The 16,906-nt window shown below is 42.9% G+C and overlaps 2 protein-coding genes across 3 annotated transcripts in view; one reads left to right on the top strand and one right to left on the bottom strand.

Annotated features, from left to right (window-relative positions):
- Eif2ak1 (eukaryotic translation initiation factor 2 alpha kinase 1) overlaps nt 1-16,906 on the bottom strand; it is a 37,687-nt gene that overhangs the window by 2,648 nt on the left and 18,133 nt on the right. The window contains 6 exon segments of the mRNA XM_005079941.4: nt 858-1,091; nt 3,048-3,130; nt 3,294-3,408; nt 11,665-11,765; nt 13,867-13,978; nt 16,041-16,371. Of these exon segments, the coding sequence (XP_005079998.2) occupies nt 858-1,091; nt 3,048-3,130; nt 3,294-3,408; nt 11,665-11,765; nt 13,867-13,978; nt 16,041-16,371 (976 nt within the window).
- Ankrd61 (ankyrin repeat domain 61) lies at nt 4,857-10,086 on the top strand. 2 transcript variants are annotated; one of them, XM_040751316.1, is made up of 3 exons: nt 4,857-5,202; nt 6,877-6,977; nt 9,018-10,086. In XM_040751316.1, the coding sequence occupies exons 1-3, from the start codon at nt 4,987-4,989 to the stop codon at nt 9,961-9,963; spliced, it is 1,263 nt and encodes a 420-aa protein (XP_040607250.1). In that variant the 5' UTR covers nt 4,857-4,986; the 3' UTR covers nt 9,964-10,086. The 2 variants fall into 2 exon arrangements, with proteins under 2 accessions (XP_040607250.1, XP_005079996.1); XM_005079939.4 differs by having other exon boundaries at nt 4,859-5,202; nt 6,880-6,977.

The raw sequence follows: 16,906 nt of genomic DNA, 5'->3' as shown, positions 1-16,906 counted from the left end.
GATATGCCTATGTTATTTTTATAAATTCAGTACTTGAAACTCTTAGGGAACTGTAAGTATAGGCTTAACTATATTGTTTCCATAAACTCCAAAACTCAAATATTTGTGAAATGGAATTCATAACTGAAACAAATTATTATTTTCCTCAGCATCAAAAGTTAGACTTCACTAGCTACCATGAAACAAGGATGCTGGTTTGAAGATCTGTACTGCTATGGTGTGAAATAATCTGCCCCTAGTAAAGGACAGGGTTCTATTTTTATTATTTTTGGTGTGTGTTTATGGTTGGGTGAAGGTAGACATGCCATGGACCATATATGGGGGGTCTGAAGACAATTCTGGGATGGTGTGTTCTCTCCACCTTTCCACAGATTCTAGGGAATCCAACTTGGGGTGATAGGCTTGCCTGCCAAATATTTTATCTGCTGAGCCATCTTACCAGTCCAGGGCAGGCTTCTGGTAAGGCATTTCTAACATACAGAACAGCCTGTGAGCTAACAGGATTCAAGACAGACAGCTAGGTTTCTAAATAATGACTATACTGCACTTAGTAACTGTATCTATCACTGTTTGTGAGACCAATTACTTAACTTCCTTACGTCTTCCTCATCTGTGAAAGGGAGATTAGCAATATTAGTCTCAGAGTTATGAGCTGACAAGCTTACCTACAGCTCTTGGAGTTGATAGCTCACATCTGTAATCCTAGAACTCACAAAGGTGAAAGAGGATTGTTCTGAGTTCAAGATCAGCATGGGCTATAGTGTAAGACCCTGTCGATAAAGCAAGCACTTGGGATCATACCCAAACTAACCCAAAGTGAATGTTCAGTAACTATTAAAAAAGAAAATGTTACATACATTTCCAGTTGTCTGGAAAAGTTCACTCTGCAGCAGCTGAAGAGCAGAAGGCCTCTGTGACGCATTCCTCCCAGTTAGGAGCTGGATATACTTGGCTTGTACGGGACACCTTTTACTGAGGGATTCGGGTATCCGACCAGTCCTTATGCCTGTTAAGACTGCTGCTCGCTCCATTTCTGTCCCGAATGGCTGAAAGAGCTCCAGCAGAATCACACCTAAGCTATACATATCTGACTGAAGAGGAGGAAAAAATGGGCATGCAAAGGTATGTTACAAAGTTAGGAGAGCACTTCTAACAACATAGCCTCCCAAGTAAGGATGTCCAAGAATAAGGCTTTAAGAGTATATGCAAAGGGACACAGCAGGATGTCTCATGCCTCAACAGATTCTGCCTCAGGTAAGACATGTCTTGGATTTCATAACTCCATCCCTTTTATACGCAGAGAGGGCATACATGGCCCTGGAGGACAATGGCTGGATAAAGAGCAGGGATGGCTCCCAACAGACAGGACAGTCATTACCTTACAACAGGGATATCTTTCCACCATCCTACCATAATCCAGACCTGACAGAGTGACCCAGGCAAAAATGACTAAACTGGTATTAGTAACAGGAAACTGTCACCAGGTCCTATTAAGGCTAGCCTCTACCTCTACTCATAATTGAACACTACGTTATGTGAGTGGGTGCCATGTGTGTGAGGTTGGCACAGAAGCCAGAAGAGGGCATAAGGTGCCTTGCAAGTGGAATTCCATGTGGCTGTGAGCCTGCTGATGTGGGTGCTGGGAACTCTGGTCTTCTGAGACAGGAGCAAAAACTCTCAACAGCTAAGACAGCTCTCCAGTCTAAACATTCTTGTTAATGTTTATAAACTGAATAAAATCTGTTCTATTTTCTCAATGAATTTATTAGGAAGATAGGCTCTTAAGGACAGTACTGAATTGTTCTGGAAACTGTTTTCCAGTCACTGAAAAATAATGATTCATCAAAAAGATCATTGACTAGGCTGCTATAAGGAAAGGGGTTTATTTTAAGACTCAGAGGCTGGGCGGTGGTGGCGCACGCCTTTAATCCCAGCACTCAGGAGGCAGAGGCAGGCGGATCTCAGTGAGTTCCAGGCCAGCCTCCTTTACAGAGCAAGTACCAGGACATGCTCTAAAGCTACACAGAGAAACCCTGCCTTGAAAGTCAAAAAAAAAAAAAAAAACAAAAAAAAAAAACAGAAATGGCAGCTCATGCCTGTAATCCCAGCACTTAGGAGACTGGAGTGGGAAGATAATGAGTTAGAAGCATGCCTGTGTCTTAAAGACCTTTTCTTATAAAAGTAAAAAGGAGCCAGGCAGAGGTGGCACATGACTTTAGTCCCAGAAATCAGAAGGCAGACGTAAGAGGATTTCTGAGAGTTGAAGGTCAGTCTGGTCTACAGAGGCAGTTTCAGGATAGCCAGGGCTACACAGAAAAACCCTGTCTTAAAAAAACCGAAACCAAAAAAAAAAAAAAAAGAAAAGAAAAGAAAAAAAAATTTTTAAAGGAACTTGCAGTACGGGCGTTGGTGGCGCACGCCTTTACTCCCAGCACTCTGGAGGCAGAGGCAGGTGGATCTCTGTGAGTTCGAGGCCAGCTTGGTCTACAGAGCTAGTTCCAGGACAGCCTCCAAAACAATACAGAGAAACCCTATCTCGAAAAACCATACAAACAATAAAAAGATAAATAAAAATAAATAGAAGCAAATAAAATACTAGAGGAAAACAAAATTTTTTAAAAATAAAAAATGAAACTGACAGGCATTTAACATTTTTCAAGGACAAAAGAGGGTTAAAACTTTCCAGTGTTTCTTTTTTCTTTCAGGGTTAGTCAGGTGGCACACTTTCCAGTACCATCTGCTTACCTAAGCTTGACATCAGAAGGACAAAAGGCTCAAGATGTCTGCTTTTGAAGTGAATGGTGACATTTTAAAGGGAAGGCTGACTTCAACACTTAGTGACATCTATGGATTTTGAAATAGTCAAGTAGCCTAAAGGGCAACACACACAGCTGAAAAGGGAATTTTATTTATTTAGCTGTGTGTGTGTGTGTGTGTGTGTGTGTGTACTTGCGCGTACACAGGAACACCTGTCACAGAATTGCACTTACTGTTCTCCTTGTTCTAACCCCTTGACAAATTGAGGGAAGAGTGAAAACAAACAGTACCTTGGCATCATACTCAGATCCTTCCAACTGTTCAGGCGATGCATACAGACAAGTCCCCACTCTGGACGTATGTGTAGTTGTTCCTACAATTGAAAAGGCCAGTAAGCTACTTACTGTGATGTGAGCAGAGCACGGGAGTTCCTGAGGGGAGAGTTGCCTTTTGGCCTCATTTGAGCTCTGCTATGAAAGTTCTATGAGTCTCTGTATATAAGGCCATGTAAGAGACAATAAGTGAGTCATCCTTACCCTTCCCATTTCTGCTGGTCCAGTCTGAGCTCTTTTGTATGATGTCTGCACAGGCCAGACCAAAGTCTCCTATTTTTACTTGCTGATCAGGGCCATGAAGAAAAATATTTCTAGGCTACAAAGAAACAGAAAAGGTCAACTCTGGTTTCTTAAAACAGATGTGGAAACTTGTGTTAAGAATTGCTAGAAGTGGAGGCTCACACCTATAATGCCAGAACTTGAGAGGTAGAGGCAAGAGGATCAATGTGAGTATGACACCAGTCAGGTTTACATCGTGAGTCCTGATTCATCAAGGACTATACAACAAAACCCTACCTCAAACAAACAAAAAGTTGCTGGACTAAGGAGGTGACTCAGTGAGTAGAGTGTTGGCTTTGCAAGCATGAGTAGCTGAATTCAAGTCCCCAGTACTCAAGTACAAAGCTGGCTGTGGCTGCAGGAGTGCTTCTAACCCCAGCTTTATATGGAACAGATACAAGAGGATCACTGGGGCTTGCTAGCTATATCAGCCTCCTAGCTCCAGGTTCAGTGAGAGAGACTGTACCAAGAGAATAAAGCAGAGAGTGACTGAATAAGCCACCCCAAATCCTCCTTGGCTTTTACACACACACACACACACACACACACACACACACACACACACACACACTACACACACACACACATTCAACTCATGCACACACATGTGCACACCACATAAATACTCACACACCAAACTGAAAAGGCTGGCCACTCAGAAACAAGTTTTAACTTAAAAAATTAGAACTTAGAAGGGGCAGGGGAAGTAGTTTGGCTGGCAGAGAGCTTGCTAGCATGACCAAAGCCTTGTGTTCTAACTCCAACAGTACATAAAGGAGCACATGTCTGCAGTCTGGTACTAGAAGTGAGGCAAGATCAGAAGTTGAAGGTCATCTTCAGCTATAAACTCCATGTTTCAAATAACAGCAGTAGCAACATTACCATTTAACTGGGAGAAAAGATTTTTACTAAAATTAAAACATTAAAAGTTGCATTCTTACATGTAATTCACTTTTATGTTAATATATGACCCACTCTGTTTTGGTGCTGCTAAGTTTTGTTTCTTTTCTTTTCTTTTTTTTTTTTTTGGTTTTACAAGACAGGGTTTCTCTGTTTTGGAGGCTGTCGGTCTAGCCTGGCCTCGAACTCACAGAGATCCACCTGCCTCTGCCTCCGAGTGCTGGGATTAAAGGCGTGCGCCACCAACACCCGGCTAAGTTTTGTTTCTTAAGAAACTGTGTGTATACATGCAGGCCATGGCGTGATGATGGGGGTCAGAGGACAATTTGCAGGAGTCTCACCATGTGGGTCCCAAGATAGAGCTCAGGTTGTCATGCTTGGTGGTAGGCATCTTACCCCTAGCCATCTCACTGGCCCTATTAGACTGGATTACAGTTGATGCCTAAGGGAAAGGGGAAATGATTTTAGCTCTAAGATGCCACTTTGGGTGTTTTTGTTTTGTTTGTTGTTTGTTTTTTTAATAACAATTGGCATGTGTATGAGAGAACAAAGCCTCACCAAGGCTGGTTCCATTATAGAAATCAATTGTTGACAAATACAATTCTAGAAAAGTTCTAGAACTTAGCTGAATGGGTCATCATCCTAAGAGACGAAACCGACTGATTCCATAGCAGCTTCGGCTCACCTAATAAGCTCTTGCTCTAGAGACTTTCTCATGGGGAACATAACCAAGAGGGGAAGCAGAGACCTGGTGGCTGACAGTGCCATACTGCTGGAGGACAACTCAGTCGCTGCACTGCACTCTAGACTTTATGAGGCCATAATCAAGGAAGACTGTAACACAATCAAGACACTGCTCAGACACTACCCTGTCAACCAGCCCTTGACCATCCGGGCCAAACCCACCAGCTACAGACGACTCCTGAGCCAGGTATTCCCTACTCTCTGTCACGAAAAGAAAAAAAAAAAACCCTGGGGCTGGAAGTGGTGGCATACACTATTGTAATCCCAGCACACTGGAGGCTGAGGCAAGAGAATTGCCTCAAGGCCAATTTTAGCCTGGGATACATAAAGTTCTAGGTATGTTTAAGCTATAGGATGAGATCTCTCAAGAAAACAAAACGAACAACAAAAAACCAGCCAGAGGCTTTCGGAAGAACTACCCTCAATGCCCTGGGGACTCCCTAAACTCCTCATGGCTTTACCATGTAGGGCTCAGCAGCCCAGCACCCAGGTCCAGTATATCCCAGTCTGCAACTCTTCCACTCACCACACACAAATAGATGTGAGAAAAACATCTTGTGTGGCTGGTAGGAGAGTAACACAATCCTCTCAAAATACATCTACAGGGATTACGTCAGGTAGGTGAATTAGTTTTTACTTCTGATAAACACTTTCCTAGGTTTTTATAGGACAATGGTTGCATTTTGTTTGATTTGAGGCAGGATCTTAGTCAATAGTCCAGGCTGACCTAGAACTCACTAACTTATCCAAGCTGACCTAAAGTATGTAACAATCCTTGGGTCTCTGCATCACACATGCTAGGTTTATTTACATGGATGAGTCCAGGCTGCTTGATTATTACTTTTGTAATTAGCTTTCTTTCCCCCAAAAGAAAGCCACGTCCTCCTTTGTCTTACTCTCTTCTCATCTTGCAGTCATGGTGTAAACCTTCCATATAAGGTTTACTAGTATAAACGGCTCAGCTAATCACAGTAAGAACATGCGCTGCATTATCTGAAAACCTCGGAAATGCCAAGTTTCACAGCTGATACTGCCTTTGACGAGACCTATAAAATACAGCATGTTTTTGTTAATCAACTTGTGGGTTAATTTAAGGACTAAATTATTTCAAAGCAATTTGCTACTGACTTTACACCAAGAGTTCTTCCCCAACCCCTCAAGTTTTTGAGACAGAATTTCTCTATATAACAGCCCTAGCTGTCCTGGAACTAGTTCTATAGACCAGGCCGGCCTTGAACTCACAGAGATCCACCTGCCTTTGCCTACCGAGTGCTGGGATTAAAGGTGTGTGCTACCACCGCCCAGCTGACACCCAGTTCTTTTTTAGGAATTAATTTTCAAAGCTTTGTGTTATTTCTACTGCCTTGAGAATTCATACTTATAAGGGAAGAGGGGAGGCAGGATACAAATAGCCAAAGATGGCCTTGTGTTCCTGACCCACCTCTACCTTCCAGATACTATAGCGTTATTTATACAGGTGTGCACTAACATGCCCAGCTCTAAAACACCAATTCTATCATTTAAAATTCACCAGCTCTAGGTCACTTAAAACAAGCAACAGGGGGCTGGAGAGATGGCTCAGTGGTTGAGAGCACTGGCTGTTCTTCCAGAGGACTCAGGCTCAATTCCCAGCACCCACATAGCAGCTCACAACTGTCTGTAACTCCAGTTCCAGGGAATTTGACACACTCATACATGTAAGAAAACACAATGCACATGAAATAAAAATAAATAAATTAAAAAACAAAACAAAAAACAGGCAACAGAAAAGGACAATCTTTAGCCAGGAATGGTGCCTTTATGCCATGCTGAGTGGCAGGCACTGTGTAAGCGATGTTTGTAATGCATTGTGGTTTCCCAGCAGCAGAGTTACACTATACTCCCCACCCACCTGGCCGCTGAATACTGCAAGCCACAAAGTTTGCTTTGCCTGTTACAACATGGGGCTGACCCAGAAGTAAGGTAAGTTAACTCAACATGCCATCAAGCCTAAGTGAGGAGGGGTGTGTGTGTGTGTGTGTGTGTGTGTGTGTGTGTGTGTGTGTGTGTGTGTGTGTGTGTGTGTGTGTGACTAATACACGAACACTAACCAGCCAGGTAAATGAACACATGGGGTGTGTGTGTGTGTGTGTGTGTGTGTGTGTGTGTGTGTGTGTGTGAGTGTGACTAATACAAGAACACTAACCAGCCAGGTAAATGAACACATGGGGTGTGTGTGTGTGTGTGTGTGTGTGTGTGTGTGTGTGTGTGTGACTAACACAAGAACACTAACCAGCCAGGTAAATGAACACATGAAGTAGTGACCGGGCTGTAGAAAACAATTTTGTCTGGACATTAGCACTCAGGAAATTTGACAGCATGAAAAATAAGAAAGGGAAAAACAAAAACATGATGGGATTTCTTGTGTATGACCCTCAAGTGGACCACTAGCTTCATCTTGCTCACACTCTTATCTCTGACTTTTGAATAGTATGGCCCAATGACTACATTTGGATAAATCAAAGAATTATACAATATAAAAATACAATTCTGGGTACAACTTCTTACTCTGCTCAGAAAATCCGTAGATCTATCTTGTTTGCACCCTCTTCTGACACCACCAGCTGCAGTTGGCCAATCTCCATGGCTGACCTGTCTAAGCCTGAGGCACCGATTTACCCTATCTCTTCAGGGGCTCCTCTAAGGCACTTTCTTGCCCTAGAAAGCACACTGCCCCTGAACGAAGGTCTGCACCTTTCCACACTGCTCACAAGCAGCGTGTGATGTGGTTAGCTCTTCACCCAGCCTGTCTCAGACTAAGCATGGCCTCAGGAGGCTGAGGCACCCTGCTGTTTCTCCTAACCCCAGCCTTAGGCCCTTACACAGATCAGTCTAGGTGAACTTATGCCAGCTCCTAATGCCAGGGAAGCAGTCAAATCCGCACCATAAACCTTCCCTTTTCATTGCCACAACAAAGACATCTGGAGGCAATGCTGAGATAAAAGCACACTCACTCCAACTAGGTTGGGGCAGGGTGTAAAGAGGAACTGCCTTCACTTCTTCAGAGAAATGCAGGCGCCCAGATTCAAGTGCTGCCATTGACTAACCTACACTTGTGAGTGCAAGTATCAGAGAGAGGACAGACAAAGCAGGAAACTGAGTGAATGGGAGTCCTGGCCCTTTAACACTCACTCCTGGGATATTCATACTCATACATAAATCCACACATTTTTACTGAATACTCAGTGAGTCAGTCTAGAGTCATGCATGATTCTGGGGTACAGAAAGGACCAACGAACAGCCTTAAAGGGGCCATAGTCCAAGATGGAGCAAACAAGCTTAAATAGGCTTCACTAAGAACCTAGGCCCCATTCAGCAGGAACCCAAAACACCTAAGACATCCAGCAATACAGACTGCCAACACTTGTTTAAAATAACTAACAGGCTTAGGGAAGACAGCTGAGTAGGCAAAGCACCTGTCACACAAATGTAAAAGATTGAGTTCACTTCCCAGCACCTGTGTAAAAGCAGGGTGCAGGAGCTCATGGTTTCTAACCCCAGTGCTGGGGGTGGGGTGGGGTGGGGGAAGGAACACATGGCTCGCCAGAGCTCACTTGCTAGTCAGTCTAGCCGAATCAATGAGTTCCAGATTCAGTCGAGAGGCCTGTTTCAAAAAATAAGATGGAGAACAATCAAGAAATCCACTTAACATTGACCTTTGGCCTTCACATGTATATATACAAGTTCACATGCATCTGAGAGCACGCACACGCGCACACACACACACACACACACCAACTTATACCTACATCACCTCCACACCGAGAGAGAGAGAGACAGAGAGACAGAGAGACAGAGAGACAGAGACAGAAACAGAGAGAGACAGAGAGGAAGAGAAAGAGAGAGACTGAATGAGTTAATAGGTATTACTTGCAGTCAATATCGCCTTCCTGAGCATTAACTCTTCATGGAGAATCCCTTTGTGGAGTGTGCCTGGCTTAACCTATGATAAATCCCTTCCAGGGACGATCATGGCTTCACCACTCTTCACCAAATGCTGCTAAACTGGCCAATCACTTCTGCCTCGTGGGCCAAACCAAACACTCCGATCCAAAAGATCCTGGCAGACATTCAGAACAATGCTGTCAAGTGTCTGCACATTTTGTGTGAACATGGAGCTCAAGTTAACGCCCCGGTAGGCAACAGAAAAAAGCATACACCCCTCCACCTGGCCATAACCTATGGAACCTATCCAGTTCTCTCCCTTTTGGCCCAAAATGGTGCCCAGGTCAATGCTATTAACAAAGCCAGCATGACACCCCTCCACATGGCTGCAGAAAAACTGGACAAAAACATGGTGGAGACACTTATTGCCTGTGGGGCCAACGTGAACTGCACCATCTCATCTACTGGAAACACAGCTCTAAAGCTAGCAGTGTGCACAGCATCAAGCAAAGCTGGCCAACTGCTGGCAGCAGGGGTGGACTGCATCCGTGTGCTGCTAAATCATGGAGCCCAAGTCAATGCCCAAGACCACCAGGGCCAAACAGCTCTGCACAGGGCATGTTTTGGAGGCAGAGAGGTAATAATCAATCTCTTGCTGGAATTTGAAGCAAATGCTAACATTTTAACAAGAAATGGGGAATCTCCAATTTATATGTACCTTCAGCGCAGGTCCAATATCAGAGATGAAATGCTTCTGGCTAGGCTACTATATCATACCTACCCTTTAAGGCTGAGCAACAAGCAAGGGATTCTACCTGCAGGAATCATGCAACCAGAATTCCAGTTTTTAAGGGAAACTCTAATAAACTTAACGAAAAAACCTTTATCCTTAGAGGACATCTGTAAGAGAAACATCAGAAATGTTTTTGGTGAGAAGTACAAATTCTACCTGAAGCAACATCTCCCTGAGAAGCTATGGAGCTCCGTATATACCTTTTATGATTTTGACTGCCTCTTGAAATGAGAACTCCATACCTTAAGTGCCAGAGAACCTCAGCAACTCAAACTGTGTTTTCTCGATAGACATGTATCAGAAAACACTTGAACTTCATTTTACATTGCAAAAAATTAAAGTGACTTGCACATATTAACTCTTATTGTCTTCTAAGGTTTCATTTAGCTGCCTTTCCCATATTTAATTTTGGCCTGAAAAGTAGGCTAATTGCTTCAAGATTTGTGAGCCAAAAGAGAAAGTATATTTTAACTTTCCTTGATAGTCTTTTTGTTTGTCTGTTTCTCGAGACAGGGTTTCTCTGTATTGTTTTGGAGGCTGTCCTGAAACTCGCTCTGTAGACCAGGCTGGCTTCCAACTCACAGAGATCCGCCTGCCTCTGCCTCTGCCTCCCAAGTGTTGGGATCAAAAGCGTGCACCACCAACGCCCAGCTGTCTTTTTTTTTTTTTTTTTTGAGACAGTGTTTCTCTGCATAGCCCTAGCTGTCCTGGAATTAGCTCCTGTAGCGCAGCCTGGCTTCAAACTCGAGGAGATCCACCTGCCTCTGCCTTCCTACTGCTGGGATTAAAGGTGTGCGCCACCACTGCCCGGCTCCTTGATAGTCTTTTATGAATTAAAACTAAAATAGTCCCCACAGAGTTTTCTCCTTGTTTTGTGGGGTGGTTTATTTTGGTTTTGTGAAACAAGTTCTCACTATGTAGTCCAGGCTAACATCAAGCTAATTGATCCTCCTGTCTACTAGAATTGTATTTTCATTGTGGTTTGGTTTGAGGGATTTGGGGTTTGGATTTTAGTTTGGGTCCTTGAGACATGACTTACTACGGAGCCCCAAAGAGCTCTAGACTTGCCTCAGTCTCTTGTGCTGGGACAAAAGGTGTGTGTGCTGGGTGGATTTTTGTTGTTGTTGTTATTTTTGTTTTTTTCAAGACAGGTTTCTCTTTGTATAACTCTGGAAGCCCAAGAACTCATTCTGTAGACCAGGCTGGCCTGGAACTCACAAAGATCCACCTGCTTCTGCCTCCCAAGTGATGGGATTAAAGGTGTGTGCTGCTGACATCACCACTACCAGCAGCAGCAGGAGCAGCAGCAGCCTTTAAAAGAAAAGAAAAAAAAAACCCCAAAACAAAGCAAATTATCTCCTGGAAACAGATTTTAATCTCTAAGGCTGCAATAACATATGACCACTTCTACCAACACAGAGTATATTTACCATCACCAACTATATTAGTTATCAGTATACATACACCTTACTATTTTCATACTTCAAGCCAATGTTCAAATTCAATTTAAGGTTCTTTTTAAGTATGGGGGGAGGTTGTTTGGGGAGGGGTGTACACATGTGTGTGTGTTTATGTATACAGAGGCCAAAAGTTGACAATGGGCATCTTTCTCAACTAATCCATCTGACTAGACAGCCAGTGAAGCCCAGGAATCCTCTTGTCTCTGCTTCCCCAGCACTGAGATTATTTATACACACATGCTGCTGCACCTGGCTGAATTTTCAGGCAGATTCTGGAGATACAAAGTAAAGCCCTCATGCTTACACAACAAGCACTACTTTGACTCCAAGAGTTGTGGACCTCTGGAATAATAGTTTACATGACAGCAATGACAACTTACTAAACAGAAGAATGAGGGTGTATCATAGTGTATTCCATGAACCCACATCAAGTTATCCCTGCTGTGCTCACAAATGTAGTAGTCTGGCTTACCTTCAGATCTCTGTGGACAATGCCCATGTTATGTATGTAAAAGACACCCTCCACCAATTCTTGAAAAATTTTCGTTGCAACACTGGCCATAACGTAGGGACCTGGAATTTTAAAACCAAATGGTTTCATATCCCTATTTCTTTGAACTCATTAAATGACATTAACATCTAAATGTTAAAAGTTATCAACTAATTAATCTTGGGCACTTCAACAGTCAAACATTCTAGAATGGTCTTTTAAAACATAGAACTAAGGAGGAAGAAGGATTCTTTGCTAGCAAAGAAAAAAACATCATGGACTGAAAGCCAACATTAACTGTGTTTTCAAAAAGATACTAAGCTCAGCAAAAAATCCATATTAATGAATTTCTAAACAATTACTAGGTGGCATTAAGTGACTAAATTACAGCTCCAAAATTCTTTGACCCTTAGCATACTGGAGTCTAAGGCTAATCTACTGTCCTAGCCCACAGTGGATTAAGACATCGTTACAAACACTGGACTAAGTAAGAAAAAAACAAAATTACCCAGGCATGGCAGGTCATGTTTATAATCTAACACTTGAGAGGTTATAGCAAGAGGATCACCTCTAGTTCTAGGCCAACCTAAACTATGCAGTGAGACTCAGTTCCTTAAAAGGGGGTTGGGGAAGATAAGATTTGTTTATGGCATAAGCTTCTATCCATTATTTGTCCAATTTGCTAAAAATGACTGGATAATAAAGAATACAGGAGGGATGAACAGTTCACTTAGAGAGTGGAGTGGTTTTCAAATTTTTTTTTTGGTTTTTTGAGACAGGGTTTCTCTGTATTGTTTTGGAGGCTGTCCTGGTTTTCAATGGTTTTAAGACACATCCAGACTGAGGCCCACTGACTTCATGCATCCAAGAATAGCTATGAATGCAGCCCAACACATTTGTAGAAACCAATGTCATATTACAATGTCAAAAGTTTGGATGCTCTGTAGTAAAACAACTTTGAAAAAAAATTAAGGACTTTTCCTAACAAGTTTAGTAAAATGATATTAGAATTTTAAAATTTTTATTATGTGTGTTTATGTGGATTGTATACATGTGTCCATAAGCATGTGTGAAGGTCAGAGGGCAACTTGTGGAGTCAGTTTTCTCCTACCATGTGGGTTCAAGGGACCCAACTCAGGTTGTCAGGGTTAGGCGACAAGCACCTTTACCATTGAGCTATCTCACCAACACTTTTTGTTATTGTTGAAGACAGAGTATCATATTGCAGCCTTGAACATAAGACAGCCTTTTACTTCAACCTCTTGAGTCCTGGGATAGATGGTATAAGCCATCAACCACAATAGCTATAGTAAGAGCCCAATAGCAAGGACAGACATGGTTGGTTTATGTCTGCAATCCCAACTGTCATCCCCATAATTCCTCTGGCTGGAGACACTTTTTCAGTCTTTTCTGTCTCTAAGGACACTACTGTTTCAGAAGGACTAGTCAGGTACTTCTCCAAGACTGGCAGGGCTTTAGAGCTCACTAGCCAGCCAACCCAGCCAAATCAGTGAGCTCTAGGCTCAATAAAGACACATAGCCTCAAAAATAAGGTGGGAATGACTGAGGAAGACACCTAAAACCAACTGCTGGTCTCCACACACAGGCAAATGTGCACATGCCCACATAAACACGTACACTTAGCACATATATACACCAAAAAATTTCTATCCAAAAATCACTGATCTAAATTCTGTATTACTATTTAAATATTGTCTTTGTTTCTTTTTCCCCTTGTCATCATAAAAAGTCCTGACAAAAGCAACTCAAGGGAGAAAAGGCTTATTTCAGCCCACAGTCCATCACAGGAATGCCAACATAGCAGGAGCTTGAAGTCACTGGTTACATACCGCCAGTCAGAAGTCGGAAAGCAACGAATGAAGACTATCAGGCAGCTTACTTCCTCTCTGTCATATAGTCCAGGGTCACAACCCAGGGAAAGGTGCCACCTACAGTGGGCAGGACTTCCCACGCAGCCTGCCTAATCAAGATAATCCCCTACAGGCATATCCTTCCAGAGGCTAACCTACCCTATATAATCCCTCACAAGTATGTCAGAATAAATCCAGGTGATTCTAAATCCTGGACTTATCACCAAGACCAACACTTTATTAGAGATAACTACCAAATTCATGGGTGGTTCTGACAAATACTGAAATAAACAGATTTACAGATGGTACTTACAGGCAGCTTCATCCACATATTCCCGGCTCCGTTTGTTCCTCTCAGCTATCCAGTCCCACAAGGAGAGCTCACACAGCTGCATCTGGATGTGCAACATCAGGTGGTACCGAACCTAGAAGACACACAGCATGCTGCTCCCATCTGCCACGTCTCATATTCTTCATTTGTCCGCAAATACTCCCTGGCCTATGTTAGTTAGGTCAAACACCATGACTAACTGTGGGCTAAAGCCTCCTAAAGGAAACTGATTAACAGGGATCACAGGGTAGACTGAGGCTGGAGATGTGGCTCAGTTGGTAAAGTGCTTTCCTTAGCATGCAGGAAACCCTGAGTAACCTATTCTGGCTTGTTTTGCTTCTATACCAGTTGCATTGCCACCAATTGTATTCTACTGAGACAGAGAGAAAGGGTGTGCATTTAGGTGGGTGTGGAGTTGGGGGAGGGGAAACAGTAATATAGTGAATTTTTAAAAATCTATTTTTAATTTAAAAAACAAAACGGTAAGGTCTCTGCTACTGCTCCTGCCCCTGCCTGCCTGCCTGCCTGCCTGCTGACATGCTCCCCGCCATGAAGCTCATGGACTCCAACCCTCTAAAACTGTGAGCCACAAATAAACTTTTTCTTCTATGAGTTGCCTTGGTCATGGTGTCTTATCACAGCAATAAAATAGTAAGTAAGGCAGTTGACTTCTTTAGATTGTGTCTTGTGGGATATTTGTACACTGTGAAAATGTATTGTTGTGATTGGCGTAATAAAAAGCTGAATAGCCAATAGCTAGGCAGGAGGTACAGGCAGAACTTCCAGGCAGGAGAACTCTGAAGAAGACAGAGTCACCAGCCAGAAGCAGGGGAAGCAGGATGGAGAGATGAGGTAATGAGCCATGCAACAGAATACAGATTAAAATAAGTTGGGTTAATTTAAGCTGTAAGAGCTAGTGAACAAGCCTAAGCTAAGGCTGAGCTTATCTGTGAGCTGGCAGCCCAAAGGAAAATCAAACTACAGTGCTAGCTAAAGAGAGAACATTAAGTTTACAGCAGCCAACTGAATTCAGCATTAAGAAAGATGTTCCATTAAAAAAAAGTGTGCATACATACACATTCTTTCATAACAATTATTTTTCCACATAGATTTTCAATCCTACCCTGCCAGATTGTAATCTGTCATGTAGACTTCATGGATGTTCAAGTTTTGTGTGTGCATGTATGGGGGTCCATGGATGTTCATGCATGTATGCAAGATGCATGTTTATGTGGAGGGCAGAATTCAATCCCAGGTGCTGTTCCTCGGGGACTGTCCATCTTGTTTTTAGAGACAGGGTCTCTCACTGGGTGTAGGATTTATCAGTTAGGATAGACTGGCTGGCCAGTGAGCCCCAGAGCTTCACTTCTCTTCACCTCCCCAGTGCTGGGATTACTAGTGTGCACCACTACACCCAAGTTCTGGGAACCAAACTCAGGCCAAGCTTATATGGCACTGAGTTCTCTCTCCAGCCCCAGCGTTCTAGGTTTTTAGACACAATAATGATGAGAGTCTGATAAGCATATTAGCAAACTTATCACAGTAAAAGTTTGCTGACAACTGACCTGGTAATCTTACAGGAATTACCAAAAGTCACACTCCAAAAATAGAAAATTGTTCTGCATGAATATATCTATATGTATGGTATGATGCTAACATATACTAGAAATAGATGGTGACTATCTAGGGGTGCACTGATCCAATGGGAAGATCAAAAGGAGATAAGTGAATGAGGAAGGCTGACTACTAAGGCCTTACAGTCAGACTGGGATGGGTTAGTAGAGTGTTTGCCAGCATGCACTGAGCCCTGGGTTTAATTCTCAGAATTGCACAAACTGTGTGTGCTGTGTGTGGTAATGCACACTTGGAATTCCATCATTTTATAGTTAGAAGCAGGAGGGTCAGAAGTTCAAGGTCATAGTTGACTACACAGCTCATTCCAGGTCAGCTTGGGATATGTGAGGAAACCCTATGTGCCGTGGAGGTGGGGGATGATGATGATGATGATGATGATGATAATGGGATGACCCAAACCAGAAAAATATCATACAGCTTAAGGGACCACACTAAAGGGACCATGACACACAACACAGGCAAACCCCTTATACAGCTGTGGGTGGGTGAACACCTCAGCAGGCTCTAGGAAAGCAAGCTACCTCTGTCTGCTCCAGCAGGTTCAGATTGCCTTCAGAAGACTCATCCGTGGATGTAAAATTCCCTTCTAAGTCTGAGTTATGCCCCAGCGGCAGCTGATGCTTGACAACTGGTCTGATAGACAAATCAGTCAGGCCGTTTTCTTGGAGCTCAATGGATGACTCAAATTCACTGCTGTTCCTGATCACTAAATCGGCAGTGTAGCTCACCAGGTTGTTATTCTCATTTCTAATGTCAGGTTTGCCAAGAGCTTTTTCTCCTTCTGAGGTGAGCTCAGCAAAGATAATGGAGGAGGAGCTGCTGCTCTCATTATCTTTAGCACCACCTTGATCTCTAGAAGTAAAAAGAACAGTAACACAAAAGCGATCATAAATGACAAGAGTATCTTCTTTCAAGCCAGGATGAAACTTACATATGTCTAAATATATGCAGGTATTTTTGGCATATGCCTGTAATCTTAGTTCTCATAATCAAGCACTGGGAGGTAAAGGCAGGAGGATCAGTAGTCAAGGCCATCCTCAGCTACACAGCAAGTTCTAGGCAAGCCTGGGCTATTTGAGACTCTGTCTTAAATTTAAAAAAGAGTATCAAATTTGTCTAGCATTAACTTTGATTTAAAATACTGACAAAGGGCCAGAATGGTGACACACATCTATGATCCCAAGACCCAGGAAGTTGAGGCAGGAGGATTGTCAAACTTGAAGCTAGCCTGGGCTACAAAGTAAAGATCGAGTGTGAGTTGCATAGCAAGACCCTGTACCAAATAAGTCAACTGAAGTAAATACAACTATGACAGGAGAAAGTAACTTAGTATTTTGTAGGGAAAATAAGCAAAACGACAAAAGGATAAAAAAAGACAATAAGCATA

The sequence above is a fragment of the Mesocricetus auratus genome, unplaced genomic scaffold, assembly GCF_017639785.1.
Source record: "Mesocricetus auratus isolate SY011 unplaced genomic scaffold, BCM_Maur_2.0 Super-Scaffold_100008, whole genome shotgun sequence".
NCBI lineage: Eukaryota > Metazoa > Chordata > Mammalia > Rodentia > Cricetidae > Mesocricetus > Mesocricetus auratus.
Note: the sequence above shows the minus strand (reverse complement) of the source record. Positions and strands in the feature narration are given on the sequence as shown.

Excerpts from the sequence above, each read along its gene's own strand:
- Ankrd61 (XM_040751316.1), top strand. The coding sequence starts at position 4,987 with ATGGGGAACATAACCAAGAGGGGAAGCAGAGACCTGGTGGCTGACAGT. Across the intron at positions 5,203-6,876 it reads ACAGACGACTCCTGAGCCAG|CAGCAGAGTTACACTATACT; the intron begins GTATTCCCTACT and ends GTGGTTTCCCAG. Across the intron at positions 6,978-9,017 it reads GGGGCTGACCCAGAAGTAAG|GGACGATCATGGCTTCACCA; the intron begins GTAAGTTAACTC and ends AATCCCTTCCAG.